The sequence below is a fragment of the Dermacentor variabilis genome, chromosome 9, assembly GCF_050947875.1.
Source record: "Dermacentor variabilis isolate Ectoservices chromosome 9, ASM5094787v1, whole genome shotgun sequence".
Lineage (NCBI taxonomy): Eukaryota > Metazoa > Arthropoda > Arachnida > Ixodida > Ixodidae > Dermacentor > Dermacentor variabilis.
Window position 1 is genome coordinate 94,507,084 of NC_134576.1, and position 17,824 is coordinate 94,524,907.

General features: G+C 49.0%; 1 protein-coding gene across 1 annotated transcript in view; it reads left to right on the top strand.

Moving 5' to 3' along the window:
• The window catches only part of LOC142557154 (complement receptor type 2-like), a 134,724-nt gene that overhangs the window by 83,989 nt on the left and 32,911 nt on the right, over positions 1-17,824 (top strand). The window contains exons 2-3 of the mRNA XM_075668810.1: positions 13,719-13,910; positions 16,829-17,017. Coding sequence (XP_075524925.1) covers positions 13,719-13,910; positions 16,829-17,017 — 381 coding nt within the window. The remainder of the gene's footprint in view (positions 1-13,718; positions 13,911-16,828; positions 17,018-17,824) is intronic.

The window sequence follows — 17,824 nt, forward strand, 5'->3', positions numbered from 1 at the left end:
GTTTTCGACGAGCGTGAGTACCGAAAGAAGGTTTATGTTGATTGGGGGGGCCATAAAAAGTGCCACAAGCCAGTCCCACTAAAATTCAGCACACGCCAAAATAACTCACCACGACCGGCTCGCTTTTCGCAGCGTCACGACAGGCGCGGCGAGGGTGCCTCGAAAAGTATCCCAAAAACTAACGAAATTAATTGCAATAATGTTGGGGGTCAGAGAAAGCGTCATGAACTTGTCCCAGTAAAATTCAGTATACACGCTAAAAAAAAAAAAAAACTGCTTCACACGGCCGAGCTGCTTTCCGCTACAGAACTTGAGTTTGGACTGGTTGGCGGTTATACCGAATATCATATTGACCGCTAATAAAGACGAGGTCGTGGGAGGAGGACACAAAATGACGACACTGGCGGTCGTCGTTTTGTGTTTTCCTCTCCTCTCCTAGTCTTTATTAGCGGTCAATATGATGTGCTTTTCGCTAACTACTCCACAACGCCAGGCGCAGCGAGCGTGCCTCAAAGGTATCCTTAAAAGTAACAAATTACAATAATGCTCGATGCCAGAGAAAGCGTCAAGAACTTGTCCCAGTAAGGTTCTTTTTTTTTTTTTACATGCTAAACTGCTTCGCACGGCCGGGCTGCTTTTCGCTAACTGCGTCGCAACACCAGGCGCGGCGAGCGCGCCCAAATATTTTAGTTACAATAATGCGGGACTCGCTGAAAGCGTCGCAAACATCTCCCAGTACGAGTCATTAACTCAAGTTAGCTGCGCCAGGACGGCTGAGCTGTTTTTCGCTAACTCCGTCACAAGTCTAGGTTCCGCGCCATATGAGCCTAATTGCTCGAAATGCGTCGCAGATTGCCAAACAAAATTTCTCACCTTTCCATAGTTCAATAGTGCAGTGGTGCCGTGTCGAAGTGCAGAAAGAACGCAAGAATACGATGGGAACCCAAAAAACCAGGATAAATAAAAAAATAACAAAAATAGGCATGCAGGTGGGTCTGCGAACAGACCAACTCTCACATGCGCTGCCGGCCTTGCCAGCTTCGGCGGCGTGTCTGGCGCATGACGCGTGCATCTGGCGCGTCATTGGGCTGTCGCTAGGTGACGCTAGAAATGTAAGTCGCAAAGTATAACTTAATTGATATGCAGATGTTCTTAGTTTTGCCGGGAAAGAATCTAAAAAAATGTATTTTAATTTCATTTCACTTTCTTTTTTCCGGTGCTCGCGGCAGCAAACTGTCGACATTAATACTGGCGTGACGTATTTCCTGTTGCCAGTTTTCGCCGAGTGTCCCCTCTGGTTGAAATCCTTTTTCCATATTCCTTGCGTATCAGTTTGAAGGAGAGCACCGAGAGAGCAGTGGACAAATGCATTTACATCATCTACAGATGCGAATTTTCTTGGCAAGTACGAACGCACGCCATCACATGCGCACTTCATTCAGACTGAATGCAGCGTTGTATTCAGTGGCAAAGATGGCAATGTGTACCTTCCACGAATAAATCAAATATTTTTTTTGTCTTTAAAAAGACAGTTCCGCCCGAAGTCTAAGCATTCGCAGCGAGCTTTAGCTTTGCGCTAGAACTCCTCACACTTTGTTCTATAGCAATGCGCGGGGGCGACGTGGGGTGAGGCAGTGCGCAAGGCAAACATGCTGATGTGGAGCAGGAACAGCGCCCTTGCAGAGATACCAGGCGTCTCACGACGCTACACTCTAAGAAGAGCTTACACCCTTTGGAGTGCCCCTTCTGCCACACAACGACAATCGTCATCTGCCTTGATGCGTTTCCTTTCTTGAAAACGTCGCGCGCGCTACTTTCCTGTCGGAAATGCTAACTCATGCTGATAACGCGCATGCCGTTCGTTACTGGGAAGTACCGGGCTCGCAGCGTTAAAGAAAGGAAACGCATCGAGGCAGATGACGATTACAGTTGTGTGGCACATATACGCCCCAAGTGGTGCAAACTTTTTTTTAGAGTGCAGCAGCAGCGGTGTTCTACAAGTGTCGCACGTCGAATGGCGTATACGAGGCGAGAGCGATTGGAAAAACCGTCGGCGCTCTAATCGCGCGCGGAAACGCGCATGCGCCGTCAATACCAAAACAGCAATATGCCGCCGCCGGCGCGATCGCGCCTCACGCGTCTGTACACTCTTAGGCAAAGTTACACCCTTTGGCTTGCCCCTTCTGCCACACAACAATAATCGTTATCTGCCTTGATGCGTTTCCTTTCTTTAACGCTGCGAGCCCGGTACTTTCCAGTAACGAACGGCATGCGCATTATCAGCATAGAACAGTTTACACCCTTTAGAGTGCCCCTTCTGATAACGCGCGTGCCGTTCGTTACTGGAAAGTTCCGGGCTCGCAGCGTTAAAGAAAGGAAACGCATCAAGGCAGATAACGATTATTGTTGTGTGGCAGAAGGGGCAAGCCAAAGGGTATAACTTTGCCTAAGAGTGTAGAGCTGCAATATGGCAAAAAAAAAATCAATTTCTCGCGTATGTGGCCCCTGAAGTGGCGTCCTACGCCGCGCAACTCGGGACAGCCGCCAGCGTCTTTCGTATTAAAAGTTTACACCCTTTGAATCGTATCTTGCCACGCAAGAAACGTCATTGGTCTTGTCCGGATTCCCTTTCTTTAACACTGCGAGCCCGGTACTTCCCAATAACGAACGGCATGCGCGTTATCAGCATGACATATAGCATTGCCGACAGGAAAGTAGCGGGTGCGGCGTTTTAAATAAAGGAAAAGCAAGCAAGGCAGATGAGGATTACCGTTGTGTGGCAGATATACACCCCAAAGGGTGTAAACTTTTTTTAGTGTGTACTTCACCTCACTGTAGGGGGTCGCCGTCGCTCACGCTCAATATGGGCCGGCCCTCGCCAGGTCACCGGCGCTGTGTATGGCTCCCCCGCCAAAAAACAAAAAAGAAAGAAAAAGATGTCGGAAAAAAAAAAAGACTCCCGTCGTTGGGGGGGGGGGGGGGGCGCCACCACAAGTAATCAGCTCCCGTCGTTGCTGCCAATGCCGCGCCGCCACTCGAAGCCCAGTAATTACCCAACACCGGCTTATCACACAGCTCTCTCTCTCTCATCCTGCTCCTCCTCATTTTAAACGAGTTGCGGCGGCCACTCTCCGTCCGCTGAACGATTGGGCGACAGCCACACAGATGGAGTGGAGAAGCGCTCCCCGTGCTTTATTGACGAGCAGAAGGATAGGGTTACGTAGAAAAATGAAGCGTCGGAAAGAAAGGACGGAGAGAAAAAAAAAAGCAAGAAGAATAGGAAGCGGGACGGTTTTAAATTTAGCACCGCTTCCTCTGCGCAGTGCCCGATTAGAATGCGCGCCTGCAGTTGGACGCGTACGCGAGCCTCCGCGAATTGCGCGCAGTGCGTCACGGCTCCGATTCTCTCTTGTTGGCACACGCGTTTTTTTTTTTTGTTTTTTTTTTTTTTTCTAATGCAAAGCTTCCGGATCCCTCGGCAGACGCGGCGAGGACGTCGATTCGATGTCGTCTCGCACGCCCGTTCGGGAAAACGGGCTGCATCCTTCCGATAAGACGCGCTTTTGGCGTCGCGAGGGTAAAACAATAATCAGAAAGAATAAGTATTCAACCTTTACGTGGTGTAACGTTGAAGTCTGGCTGCAGTAACGGCATTTCGAACGCTAACGTTATGGTAAAAAAAAAAAACAAGAATCGAAGCTTATGGTATCTTGTTTGTAAGAAACTGCACCCGAATATACAAGAGCTTCATAACCTAGAACTTGTTGCTGGGCTAGTTGGTAAGTCGTCTTAATAACACCTTAAGAGCGCAAGAAAGCGAGCTAACATAACGTGGCACTCATACACAAAAACACCCAAGAAAAAAACGAGCGTGAAAAGGGACGTTCATTACGTGCAACGTATGTGAGTGCGTTCGCTTGCTCTCTTAAACTGTTACCAAGAAGCGCAGGTTAAGTACAGATATGGCTTACACAATAGCGTTTGTGAGACTTCGAAGTTTGATCACATAGCGTTTAGCGACTCACGATACCGGCGACATGATGACTGTGGTGACGGGCGCCAGCTATAATAAAGAAACCATCATTCCGAGTGAGGAAAAGAGCTCCGTAGGCGCCATCTTTGTAAAATCTTTAATCGTATGGTCCGAAGCAGAGTATAACCGCGCAGCCAAAACTGCAGATGAGCGACACAGAGCCGTCACCGCGAAGCAACATAGGGCCAACAAAAGCGCACCGTCTACGCGTGACGGCGGATTAAAAGCGACCATCCTCGCTGCCACAGCATACACGACTCACGTCTCCCCCCTCCCCTCGTACCATTTTGATACGTATATAGCACCCCTCGACTCCGTCTCCCATAGCCTCGCCTGAACTTGACCATTCACAATGGACCGACCGAACGAGGTCAGCAGCCGTCGCGCAGCCTCGTCGTGTATGCGCGGCCCAGTCGAACGTATTTAACCGTTACGCCGTCCGCGTCCGCCTGGCAGGCATTGAGATCCCGAGTCGCCGTCAGTTCTTGACCAACGACCCACGAGAAAGTTCCCGCGCGCGCATAGAGGTCTATACCTGCCACACACGTGACACTCGGGTTCTGAAGGCGTACGGCCATTCAGACGGGCCACGAATATACCATACTCTGCATATATAGCGATTCAGCGCCGCATACAGATAAGCCAAGGCACTGTCGTCTGCACGGACGACTCACCCTTTCCCGCATCGCAGCAGAGAGCGGAAAGCCAGAGTCGGCTTCTGGCAAGCAAAGCCAACCAGCAGGTTCCTTTATCAGGGTGCAGCCGTCTTCTCCCTGTGTCTCGACTACGGGGACTCGTCGTCCTTTGAACACCCCGCAGTATAATAGTTTCGGGTCAGTGGTAACGCTCGCTTCTCTTCGTGTTCGGATGGGTCCGGGCTGAATGACTCTCAGCCTTCCGAGTGAATGGTGTGCGGCGACCGCGACCAACGGTCTCTCGATTAAGCCTCGCCTCTAATTGCGGGGGCCCCGTGCGCTCTGTCTATACGACCATGCCAGGGCCACAACGCCTGTACGTACGCCCGGAATGCGGTTATTTGGGGCTCGCGCCAGGGCCTCTTCATTGTCTAAAGGGTACGGCGCTCGATGCGATAGGTCCGTTGTTCTTGCGCGGCGCCTCGAGGAAGGCATTATTTGTTCTGCGCCTTACGCTCCGCTGGGTTTGATGCGGGCTATACAGCGATCGTCTTGTTTCCTTTCATCCGTGGTCCCTTTTGTTGTCCCTTCCAGTTGATCGCTGTATAGTAGCTGTCCTTTTTTTTTTCGTATTCATTCTGCTTTCCAATCCATTTATATATAGCAGACCTGCGCCCTTATTGGACCGCTTGTTTGTTTTGCTGTTGCTTCTGTGACGTCGTTGGATGTTATGCGCATCAAAATAAAAGAAGAGTTCAGTCGTTTGTGAAGTAAATCCTGAGAGGTAAACGCAGTTGGTGAACTTGTCAGGAAAGTAAACCCTTGTTTATCATTTCCCAGGGTGAAGGCTGGAGCAGCTCCGAAGTCGGCTACCCGCCATTTCTCTATATAGTGTAGTGTCTCCTACGTCAAAAATATACACAAATGCGCTATCGCGATAAGTGTGACATGGTAATCGAGAAGACCTTGTAATCCTCGCAATGAATCGTTAACGGTTATTACCTATAAAATCTTGCCAGGGCCTTTTTTTTTTCTCTTCTGATTCTGGTACCTAGAGGTTGCTGTTATGGCCCCGCAGTTTGCCAGCACCCAATAAGATGGTGCACATTTGTGCGGCGTGTCGCAAGTGTTGGTTTTATTTATTTATTTATTTATTTATTTATTTATTTATTTATTTATTTATTCATTAACACAGCCGCGAATTACGCTGTCGTCACGTTATAGGCATTGTAACGGCGCACATCTGCAAATTCAAAGTTAACAGCAGTAGGGTATGAGATCGGGCTGGTTGCCTCCTTTTGCGCTGTTTAGACAAGACGAAAGTTGACAATCGTGCTGTTGCTGTACATAATGTTAAATCAGGACGTGTTTTTCACGCTCTGGTTATTTTCGTAAGGCTCAAAGAAAGGTTACACCAAGTAAGACATAAGTTATGTGAGAAATTTATAAGTGACGACAGCGTCAAGCGTGACGCTTAATTAAAGAACGTGTAGCCCAACCTCTGCCCCTCCTCCCCTCCAGTGCAGTAACCTACAAATTAACTCCCGTATGTTCCACTCCGATCGATGCTATAGACCGGAAACGCACTAATCAAAACATAAATACCAGTGTATCACAAGTGCAACTTTACAAAGGTTATCGTGATAGGGATCTAGTGAATAAAAGAGTGAGTTCAGATGGAAAGCGTGCTGTATTCAACGCGATAGCATGATACGACGAGTAAATTGTGGGAAGTCTGACATCTCGCAAACTCACCAGGTGGTTTTCATATGGACCAATTTAACATAAAAAGGCTGTCGAGATCGCTTGACTGCTTAACAAAAAGAGATAGAAATACGTTGACAGTAGGGCAGTGAATATTGTCACGAAGAACTTAGCATAATATTATACGACAATGTACCTTTGAGGAGCGACAAAGGATTGGACATGCACTCGGTACATTAGTAATCGGCAAGAAGTTGACACACCAACCAATTAAATTCAACTGATCTTCCATTGGGTGACGTCGGCATGACACTTTATGATTTCTTAACACCATTGCTCTGCGGAAATCGCTTTCCAGTTGACTTTCAGGTGACGCTACATGGAGGCATCACATATTCACCCGCTGCAAAAGTGACCCTTCAGTTTCAATTGACTAACACAGCATATATAACACGCATATATAAGGACCACTGGCCCCATATGATGATGATGATCACTGCAATGACCATCAGCTATGGCACGCACTCAAAGAGGGGGATAGGTCACATAGAAGTCGGACACGCTTGATGTACGAAGATGAATAGGCCATTATTAGTGGAGTCTTGGCCAATCCTGCCCTGCAATGGAGCCACAAGTGGAGAGGAAAACAACCACAAAAGTCGACTCGCCGACATCAGAATTGCGTAGTAACTTAACGACTATGCCTAAAGAATACTGTCTATTCAGTGGGAGGTGCATACATCGTGTAAATGCATCATCACATATAGCCACAAGAGAACAGTGAACATAACATAATCCACAAACAAACACATATATACAGCGACATTGAAATGAAAGGAACATTAAAAGCGTTAATAACGGCCAACAAAACCGCTGTCATCGAGAAAAGTTTTTAAAAGCGCTCTTCTGCAAGTCCGTTGTTGGCCAAGGACCTAAAGGTTTCTTAAAACTTCAAGGTCAAGGTCTGCGGTCTAATGTAATTAGGGTTGATTTAAGTCGGCGTCTTGGTGTGTCGTGATGCGGGCAATGTAGAAGGAAGTGATGTATATCTTCATCTACAGATCCACAATCACATTCGGGGGTTTCCGCACGGCCAATTCTATGTCAGCGATTTGGGCACATCGCGAAAAACTGCCGCATCACACGTCGATGCAAGATCTGCCCAGAAGATCATGACCACTACGAGTGCAAGTCACTTCATCAGCCTAACATGTGAACTGTGCAAGGAACCATGCCGCCTCCTACTCAGGCTGCCCTCAGAACAAGGCAGCGGCACAAATGCGTCGACATGAACTTATCCATGGAAGACAACCGCGACGCAATGAACCCTCAGCAAACCTTGAGATTGTTCATCTATTTATCTATCTCAGGCAGGGAGCTTCTGTGCCCATTTTCAGGGAACGACGCCTAAAATTGGCCACACGTTTCTTTTATCAATTACCTTGTGCGTGTGTGCTGCCCCATTAAAAAGAAAGAAGAAACATGGAACCGTTTGTGGATGGTCATTTTCTCGCCATCGCGCGAGGAGAGTTCAGCACCGAACGCGCCTGCGACTCCATTTAAGTTGTTTGCCAAGATGAATATACAAACACTTCCCGGTGACTGCTTCTTTAATCGCCACGTTTCCGCCCCGTCTTAACAACGCATGAACGTGGGGTTGTTTCTTTGTTTCGTTAAGATCGCCTACTAAAGAAATGCAAAAGAAAAAAAAATAGAGTCCGAAGCACGGAACTTGAACAAGGTATGGCGTGGTGCTTGTTCGTCTCTCTTTTTGTCTCTTAAGCCGCGCTGGACTATTTCAGCGACAGACGCGCTGCCAGGGTCGCTGACCCTTCTCTTCAGAGCCGCGAAAGAGGCGAGAGATTGGTGGCTCTCCGGCGTCGCGCGGCGACGCCGCCAATCGCCGCGAAGAGAGGAGAGACACCAACACGGATCGCTGCCGACGACGCGACCTTCATTGTTTTCCGGGGTCAGATGCCAGCGTAACGCCGGCCCGTCCCCCCACCTACCTCCGTCAGCTCCCCACCGCACAACGAGCTCGCCCGCTCGCAGCGACGTTGCTTCATTCAGTGCGCGCGCGGGAGGGGGGCACAGAGGTGCTTCTTCTTCCACTGGCTGCTGCTGCTTTCATTTCTCTAGTGCTCTTGCTGCCGCCACTGGACCGCATCGTCTGCGAGTGCGTGTGGCCTCCGACACGCACGGAGAAGAAGACAAAAAAAACGAAGCTTCTTCTGACGACGACGACGACGAACGACAACGCCGTGCGCCCTTAGAGGGCACCGCCGGTGGTGCTTGGCTCGCCCTAATTGCGTCTTCCGGTCCTTAGCGCGCATGCGCGAGCCGTGCTTTGTCTAACGCAAAGCCCTGTTGCTGCAAGCAGCATGCAGCGTCGAACATGGCGCGGCCGACGATGCGCGCTTGGACGCGGTTGTTCCCCTCTCTCCGTGTATGCTCGTCCGTTCACGTGGCACATGACGTCGTCCCAGCTCTGCACTTCGTCGTGTTTCGCGACTTAACCGACTTAACCAAGCTTTAACGTTCGTTCTCTCCTGCCGCGCGCGCGCGCGCGCGTGCGTGCGTGAAGCGCCCAGAATTCTAGGTCAGGACGGTAAATCAGCGCAAACACCTAACTATAAAGTCTAACCGCGCAGCAGTGCTTTAATTGCGCAGTTAGCGCCGCTCTTGGCTTGAACACGGAAGACACGCCTGCAGCTGCAGTAGTACCTGTAGATAGCAAGCAACAAAACATTTGGAAACGAAGCGGACCTAGTTGGAACGTGAAAGGCAGCGTCGCTAAAGAGCTCGATCTCCGAACGCAGCATGAGTATGACGTACAGTCAAACCTGGTTATAACGAAACTGAATATAACGAAGTAAGCAAAATTCACCATAGAAATTGATATTGCAGTACACGCAAAATTAATATAACGAAGTAACGGATATAACAAAGTAATTTTGGCTCCCCCTTCAACTTCTTCACAACGTTCTCCCGAATATATAGAAAAAAAGAACAGCAACAAACCGCATCCAATATGACTTACCGTCCGTCAAGTGGTCGATTAACGGGAACACTGTTCGCGGGCTTCACCCCGGTTCCCTTCGGACTAGGCGATACAGGTTAGTTTATGTTAGAATGTCTCCTAAAACTAATTTTGCTAAATGCTAAGCCATTTCAAAAATGAGTGCGAACTACGCAAGGACGAAGAGAAGCGACACAAACAAGCACAGACGGCTATCATCTGATCGCAATAGCCAGAATAGCACTATAGCGAAAGTGACCAGCCGTTTGGGAACGGCGCTTATATAGGAACGAAATTCTTCGGTAATTTCGGCCACTGCCCCGTACGTCTGGTCTTCGAAGGCGTGAGATGGAAGCGAGTTGTCAAGGCGGGAGTATACGGCGTAAACGCCGCATAAAAACAAGCACGGAACGGCGGGGGAGAGCGCAACGCAACCGGCGATACCACGGATGCTGCAGCTGAAGCCTCCGCAGCAGCAGCAAGCGGCACGAGCATTGTTCTCTCCAGACATATGCCCCCTCGACGCTCGCTCGCCTCGCTGCTGACTTTCTCGCCCCACGTGTAAGGACGGACGTGCGTGGAATCTAGGCCGAGCGGGTGGCCCTTGACATCATCGGCGTGGTTGCTTGCTGTTGTATACGTTGGTGCGCGTGCAGGGTAGTGCGAGGGAACTTCCTTTACAGTGCAGTGCCCTGAACGCGCCGTTTGCGACAGCGCTCGTTCTGATATCGTTGTTCTCCTGTGGACGGCGCGGGGGTGATGCACTCACTGTCGCCCGGCGCCGCTGCATGGCGTCCCTGCAGAGCGCCTTAAAGCTTAGAAGTTTAAGGGGCTTCATGCAGAGCGGCTACGGAACGTGGGAGAAAAACAAGCGCGCTTGAATTAAATGCTCTTTAATCGTGAACGCGACGACGGAAGAGGTTCTGAAAAACAGTGTTCGGTTACGTTGGTCGATGCCTGATGAACTAGTTGACCTGCACGACCTTCCTCTTCTCGCAACGCAGTGGGAACAAACCACGGAACACTGGACAATGTGCGCTTAAGTGAGTCAGCGAGGGAAGTGAGCGATTGAGTGACCGAACTGAGCAAGTGTGTAAGTGAGACGGTAAAGCGATCGAGTGAGTGGTGTAAGCGAGTGAATGAAGTGAGCGAGCGAATGATGTGAGCGAGTAATGTGAGCAAGTGAGGGCGTGAAGTGAGTGAGTGAGTGAGTGAGTGAGTGAGTGAGTGAGTGAGTGAGTGAGTGAGTGGGTGAGTGAGTGAGTGAGTGAGTGAGTGAGTGAGTGAGTGAGTGAGTGAGTGAGTGAGTGAGTGAGTGAGTGAGTGAGTGAGTGAGGGCGTGAAGTGAAGTGAGCGAAGTGAGCCAGCGAGAGAAGTGAGCGAGCGAGTGAGGACCGCGCACGGAGTTACCTTACACGGCTGCTTCAAAGCGCCGCCGCTACATCAGCGGCGCACCGAGGTGCCCACGACGAATGCCTACATTGCTCATCGTGTGCTTCTCCGCCGCGTCGAGCGAAATGAGGCGGCGTCCTTGACTTGGGGGCGCGCGAGCGTATCAGCTGTGCGCGCCGCACGACCTCGGTGCACAACCAGCCACGAGCCAAGAATGATGCGTGCGCACTGCACGGCGGAGGGAGGGGGGGATTCCTCATCCGACAATGCACCCTCCTCGAGTCGCAGCGCGCGAGAGGCACTCAGGCACCCTTTCACAATCTGAAGCAATTTACGACCAGTCACAATGGACCACGTCTTCGGGCTACTTACTGAAAAAGCAATGGACACTGCACGCGCGTCCACAATTGATTTAAGCTACGATCTACCGAGCACGTTTGAATTGGATTCTTGTTTGTTGAGCGCGCGCTATTGATGCGGGTCGATTGTGTCGCCCGGCCACCGGTGGAGTGTGGTGGAGCGAGGTTGGAAAAGCTGCGATGACAAGGACGCATACGAGGTTACGCCTATACACGTTTCGAGAGGCATCAAAGTAGCGCGCACGGTCGAGGGACCGTGCAGCGTTGTGAACGAACTACGGTGGTGATGGGCTCGCTGATCTGTCACAGTGCAACGACCGCGTCGAATTTCTCTCCGGTCTCGATACGCAAGAGCTATGGCAGGATGTTGATGTGATCAGAAACGATGTTGCCTTTGTCGAAAGTTTCGGAGCAACTATAGGCGCGCGGAAACGGATCGAGTGAGTGGTGTGAGTGGTGTGGATTCTGCTGCTGGGCTAACGCGCTACGTACTGTTGTCCCTGAGATCAGGAGAGAGAGAATTGAGCACTGTCTGTTGCAATGTATATTGCTTTGGAACAATCAACCGGAGTATCTACAGAACTGCAATAGGATTGGCCCGAATGTCAGGTCGGGCCACGGCGTGGGTCGGTCGCTCGCAGCTTTCGTAATTTTTGACGAACACAGTACACGCGCCCGCGTGCAAGCTTAGTCGGCGAAAACTAAAGCGAGGTCATAATGCTGCCCACTGGTCGCGCTGGTAATCCGTGATCTGTATACTCTGGCCATTTCATGCGTATAATATAAATCTCCAGTCATTCAATAAGGATGCCGCACACTAATTAGGCCGCTTAGAAATTTCTTTCGCAACTTGTGCAGGGTAATTTTTTATATTTTCATCATTTTTCCACCCTTCAAATAATGTGTTGGGCTGCGCAGTATTGCACCTTGTTAATTCAACATCTGGAAATGTCCTGTTGACTTGTTTTGTTACTGGCATTACCATTGTTACCATCATTTTTCACTTGTTTCTGACTTACGAGCTCCTCAGTTGACGGGATTATACATCCATAAGACAATACAAATAAGCCTTCATCGTTTTCTTTCTTTTCTTTTAGTCAATCGGATTCCACGCTACCTTTACATTTCAATTTGTTTGAAAATGAAAAAGTATTCGGTATTCAAATCGGTTCGTCAATTCTTGTGTTCGAACACCCCAAGCCTTAACCAATTTTACGTACTTGGACTTACATAACGCGCGGCGAAATCGCAGTGACGGGAGTGCGTTTCGCGTTCCGACGACCTCGCGGAAATGTGGCTCCATTGAATTGGGAATCGAACCCGGGGACTTGAGCGCCACTCCCGTTTTTTAGCAGAACTGCAGACCAGTGGAGGAGTTTTCGTGCACGAAAGACACGTTGCAGACTTTTTTTTACCGCCACTGCGTGCAGCTCGCACGTCATCGTCTCACACAGCGAAGTCACGCGCATATAGTAACACGACCTGTGCAATTCACCGAAGGTTGAGTCGAACGCGTTTTAGCAATTTGCCCGACTGTACACACACATATCGGCCGTGGTTAAACGCGACTCGACGTCGCTGCCTAACCGTTGCAGTGCAGAACGACCTCGCGCAAAATTACGAGGCGTGGCTTGCACCCATATCAGGCGCCGTGTCAATGTTGTGCGGTCGCGCGAGAGCGAGAACCTCGCCCACCCCGCACCCCCAATTTACCTCCAAGTTTCTGCGTCAGTGTACAGCACGGCGAGATCGTGATGCCGCATGATTCTTACGATCACTTCGGTCCCTACTTGTGTGCTTCAAACGCTTATCTACTGGGACCGTGAGACACGGTCGTCACGTTACTAGTTACATATAGTTATAACAACACGGGCGTGCCTGATCACGCTCCTTCCGAGCCAACCTCTTTGTATGTTGATTTTCACCTCGTCGCGATCTCCATCGTTTAACGGCCGCCTTTGTGGCGGCGCTACATTTTGTGTAAGACTTGTGGGGTCCACGTACACCTTACAAGAGTCGATGCAATCTATTCGAATTTAATATAGCGTAATGGCTCAACCTAATGGCTCCTAATATGTTCTCAGATGTGGCACGCAAGCAAGTGACTGTGTCCTTTAAATAAGCGTGATTAAGGAAGCAAAGAGACAAGAACAAACGAGATAACGACTTTCCCCCGCTTTCACCGCGGCATGGAGGTCAAGCTGTCGATCACAGACCGACAGGTCATTGCAGAGGCTCCAGGTGCATGGCCAGGACGTCCATTGCGCAATGTACTTGTGGTATAAGGGGACATGGCACTAGCGCGTAAAAAATGACACGGACAGGAACATGAAAAAGGACGCACCGAACGCTAGCTATAGCGTTCGATGTGCCTTTTTTTCTTTTTTTTTTTTGTGTTCCTGTCCGTGTCATTTTTTACGCGCTAGTGCAATGTCCCCTTATACGAATAACCACCGACTAGCCCAGCTTTCTGCCTTAAATGTATTTGTGGTGCCGTCTGCTCTTGTGTTCCACGCTCTTGTCGCTCACCCACAGTTGTTTTATGTGTTTCTTTGTTTTGTTTTTTGTTTTCGTAGGAACGCAGCAACAGCAGCAGCATTGCGGTTTCCCGGGCAGGCCAGCGTACGGCCGCATCAGCCTGATCCGGGACTCGTACGAAAAGGGCCAGACCGTCTCCTACACGTGCGACTCGAGCTTCAACCTGCTCGGCCAGAGCACGCGCCAGTGCCTCGACAACGGAACCTGGTCCGGCGCGCTGCCCGTGTGCGGTACGCATATAGTATACGCGCGTATTACGTATGCACAAGGTTGCAGCCGTATATACTTGATCAATAAATCACCTTCGGAGACACCTTCAGTCGTCCGTGAGCAAAAGTCCAGCTCGGAGCCTCGCTATACAGTGGTGGTCATCTTATCAACGCGCGCCCGAATAAGTATATGTGACGTGAAAGCAACGCTGAAGGGATGCATGCCAATCATTTCTTCACGAACGCTTCCGCTAGATTAGCCAATTAGTGCGCACCAGCTGGTACTCTGAAAGCTGTCGATCAAGACCCCGGCCCTGCAGAGAATTTAAAGTCGCTGTGATCCCTGCTGATTGATGCTTGGTACGTACGTAAGCACAAATGTTTTAAGTACGAGTATGAAGACAGTCTATGAACACGTGACCAAATAAAGATTCATAAGTTTCCTCTTCGCCTTAACATTCTTGCACGGCGGTCGCTGCAGTGGTTAACCTGAATTATGCAAGAACTGTACGTAGCCTACATGTCGCTTCATCATATGATGGGTAAAGACGTTGTCGGCAGTTACCCAAAGTGCGTTGCCCACGTTTTGAGCCAAAAGAGGAAAGAAAAAAATGCAAGACAGTGTGTTTTTTTGTGTGTAAACTCTCTGGGTTACACATAAATGAAGTAAGAGCGTCACGCTTAACCAACTAGCCGATGCTTTCGCGTTAATAGTAACGCTCAGGCTTGGCGGCAACATTCCAACTTGCAGGCAAGTCTTCGCAAGAGCCAGGATGGAGCGCCCTAGCATATGGACTTAACGTCACCAGATGAGCACGTGTTTTCGGGCGTACTAATTGCAGTCTACGGAATAACGGAACGCCAGAGACGTGTAGGGTAGCAGGAACGACGGTAGCGACATATTGTGATGGTCTACTTAACCGCCACGCTGCAGAAACGTCTTTGTTTCGCGCACATTGTCATCGCAAGAAAGGAAAAGCGCCACCACTCATTAATGATTACGTTACCTCTGGCATTTTAACGCCAGCATCTAAGTTGCACATACGGCAATACGATTGCGCATATTGGTTGAGCTCAACGTCGGAAGATGGCGCGACCAGCACTGCTGTTGCCGTCTATGTCTCCGGTAGTATGTAAATAATAATACAGTCGAACTTGAGTTTTATTTATTTATTTATTTATTTATTTATTTATTTATTTATTTATTTATTCATTACATACTTGCATCGCCCATGCGGGCATTACAGCAGGGGGTTACATTGCAAATAAACAAACAAGTGATCCCGTATATAATGCGCGATAAAACGCATCATTATTTTCAATATTAACAATGTCAGGCGAAAGCGCATTCTATTCTCTTACAGAGAGAACAAAAGAACACCGATAGACGTCACCCCTGACACAGAACTCGCGGACTTTCAGCGCAGGGTCTCGTCTCATCGACGTATAAGTAGGCGACTTAATATATCTTTCTCTCGCAATGCCTGTTTTAGAATAATAAGCAGCATGAAAAAAAAATTGCAACCCGAGATTTTTTCGGCGGTCTTTTAATGTTTGCCGCAATAAATTAATCTTACTTTCTGTCATACTTAATTTTCTGCTATAATTATCCAGAACAAACCTGGCTGCCCTATTCCGCACTCTTTCAAACTGTTCCGTGACATCAGCCGTGCACGGATCCCAATAGATACAACTGTAATCAAGCAAACTACAAACATAAGTGAAATACAATTGCTCTTCTAATTTATGCGCTAATTGACTGAAGTTACGCCGCTGGAATCCCAATGAACCTATTGCCTAGCTTATTCTTGATGTGCATAATGTGCCTGTTCCCCCTTAAGTCAAACGTCATTAAAGTTCCTAAATATTTGTTTTCGTCAACCATTTTTAATGCCATGTTACTCAAGGTGTAAGTACCTGACTCAAGTTCACGCTTCCTTGAAAAAGTCCCGTGAACACAATTTTGAACATTCAGTGACATTTCGCGCGTATCGCACCATGTTCCTAGTATGTCTAAATGAATCTGTAACGAAGCAATTGCACTGGCATTATCTTTGACATTATAAACGACTCAATCAGCTACAAGCATTCTAAATGAATACGTGGCGTCAGGTGCAATATCATTAATAAAGAGTGAAAATAAAACGGGACCCAAAACTGATCCCTGAGGACCAACTAGCTGAGGTTGCTGGAACATACACAGAAGAAAAACCGTTGAGCATCGCAGACTGCCGTCTTGAGCGTATGTATTCGGCAATTGAAGCTATCCAATCCAATTTGTAAGCTCTAAGTTTTGAGATTAGAAAATCATGTGCAACCACATCGAAGGCTTTGTTTGTTAATGTTGAAATATGCATTCTATTAATTTCGCTTTGTGTATTGGCGAGGTCAAGTCGCGAAGGAATTCAACTGTGTAGAACATAAAAATACCTTGTCGAAAACCATGCTGACTACAGCTTAGAATATCGTGTTTAACTAAATGTGCAATCATCGAAGTATAAATTACGTGTTCCATTACCTTGCATGTGATGCTTGTTAAAGACTCCGGTCTGTAGTTCTCAACAGAATATGCAACGGACAATAAAACGTACTTGGATGAAAGTAATTAATCTTTATATCGAACAAGCGAAACTTACTGACTGATACTCATGTGAAGTTACTCCGTGGAAGATCCTTTTCGGAGATGTTGACTGTATTTAAAAAATACGTCCCCCCTCCCCATAACGAACCGGACCGCAGATATCTAACGTAACGTCCAAATATCTGAATGCCGTTAACGCGCATTCTTCGCACTGCGAAAGTTTCTTCACTCGAAGAAAAACAATTGCGTTTATTTCTAAAGGCTCGCCAGCGATGAAGAGTGGAGGATGCAGACAGATCGATGTATCGTTCCTCCACCGTCCCTAAAACGGTGCTCATTCTGGTGCTTCGCCGCGCAGACACGAGCCTGACGGTGCAGCGCATCCCGGAGGCGTCTGGCTACCTGTACGCCTATCCCCCGGGGAACGCGCTGGACGGCTCCAAGAGCAGCTGCTTCTACACCAGCTACCAACCGCCGCGGTGGTGGCGCGTGGACCTGGGCGCTGCCTACCACGTGCTGTCCGTGGCACTCACGGTTCCGCACGTCAGTGAGTAGACCGCGCGCGCGCCAGCACGCTTCCTGACTCTTCCTCTGCCTGTCCTTTCACCCAGATTGCGTCATCCAGTGTCCCTGCATACATATTCCCCTACGGCAGGTACTCACGAAAAGGGTGACGTCACGAATATGCGGTGGCGCTGCCGTCGCCTCTCACTGCGCGCAAGAACGACGAGATCGACATTACTGACCACGCCATTCTTTTTTATTGACGAGCTTACTGACTAGGGGAAAGATTTTACGAGTCCCTTACGGCATATTACCGAATGGGAAAGCGCGGAAAGTGAACTGAAACTCTTCTGGCCCAACTTGGCCAGGTTTGTCATGACCGACCATGAACTGGTTGGGGCAGAGTTGCTATTTGGACGCTGTCAAATCGAACAATATTATCGAACTCCGCCATGGTGGCGTTTTCTTCCAATAAGAAAGGCTGTGGCCGCCTTGTGAGCCAATCAGAGTTGACAAGATGGCGAATCTGGCAACATGGCAGGATTCGACAGCGTCTAGAGATGGCACCTCACAATTGGCAAATTAGCTTGAGAACTGACGCCGCGGCCTTTACTTGAACTTCAGCGTATACAGGGTGGCTATAGCCAGGGTGCCTACCACCGTGTGAACTACTACTGCCGACTTAGAGCCATCGTTGCGCCTTGCACGACCCTACATGAATCTTGGGTGGCTCTGATCTATACTGAATGATTTATTCAGAATCAAAAGAGAGGGTTTATAGATAAACTTGGACATCTCGCTTTCACAGGCATTTGGTTATAACGTGGGCACGCATACTGCCATATACATT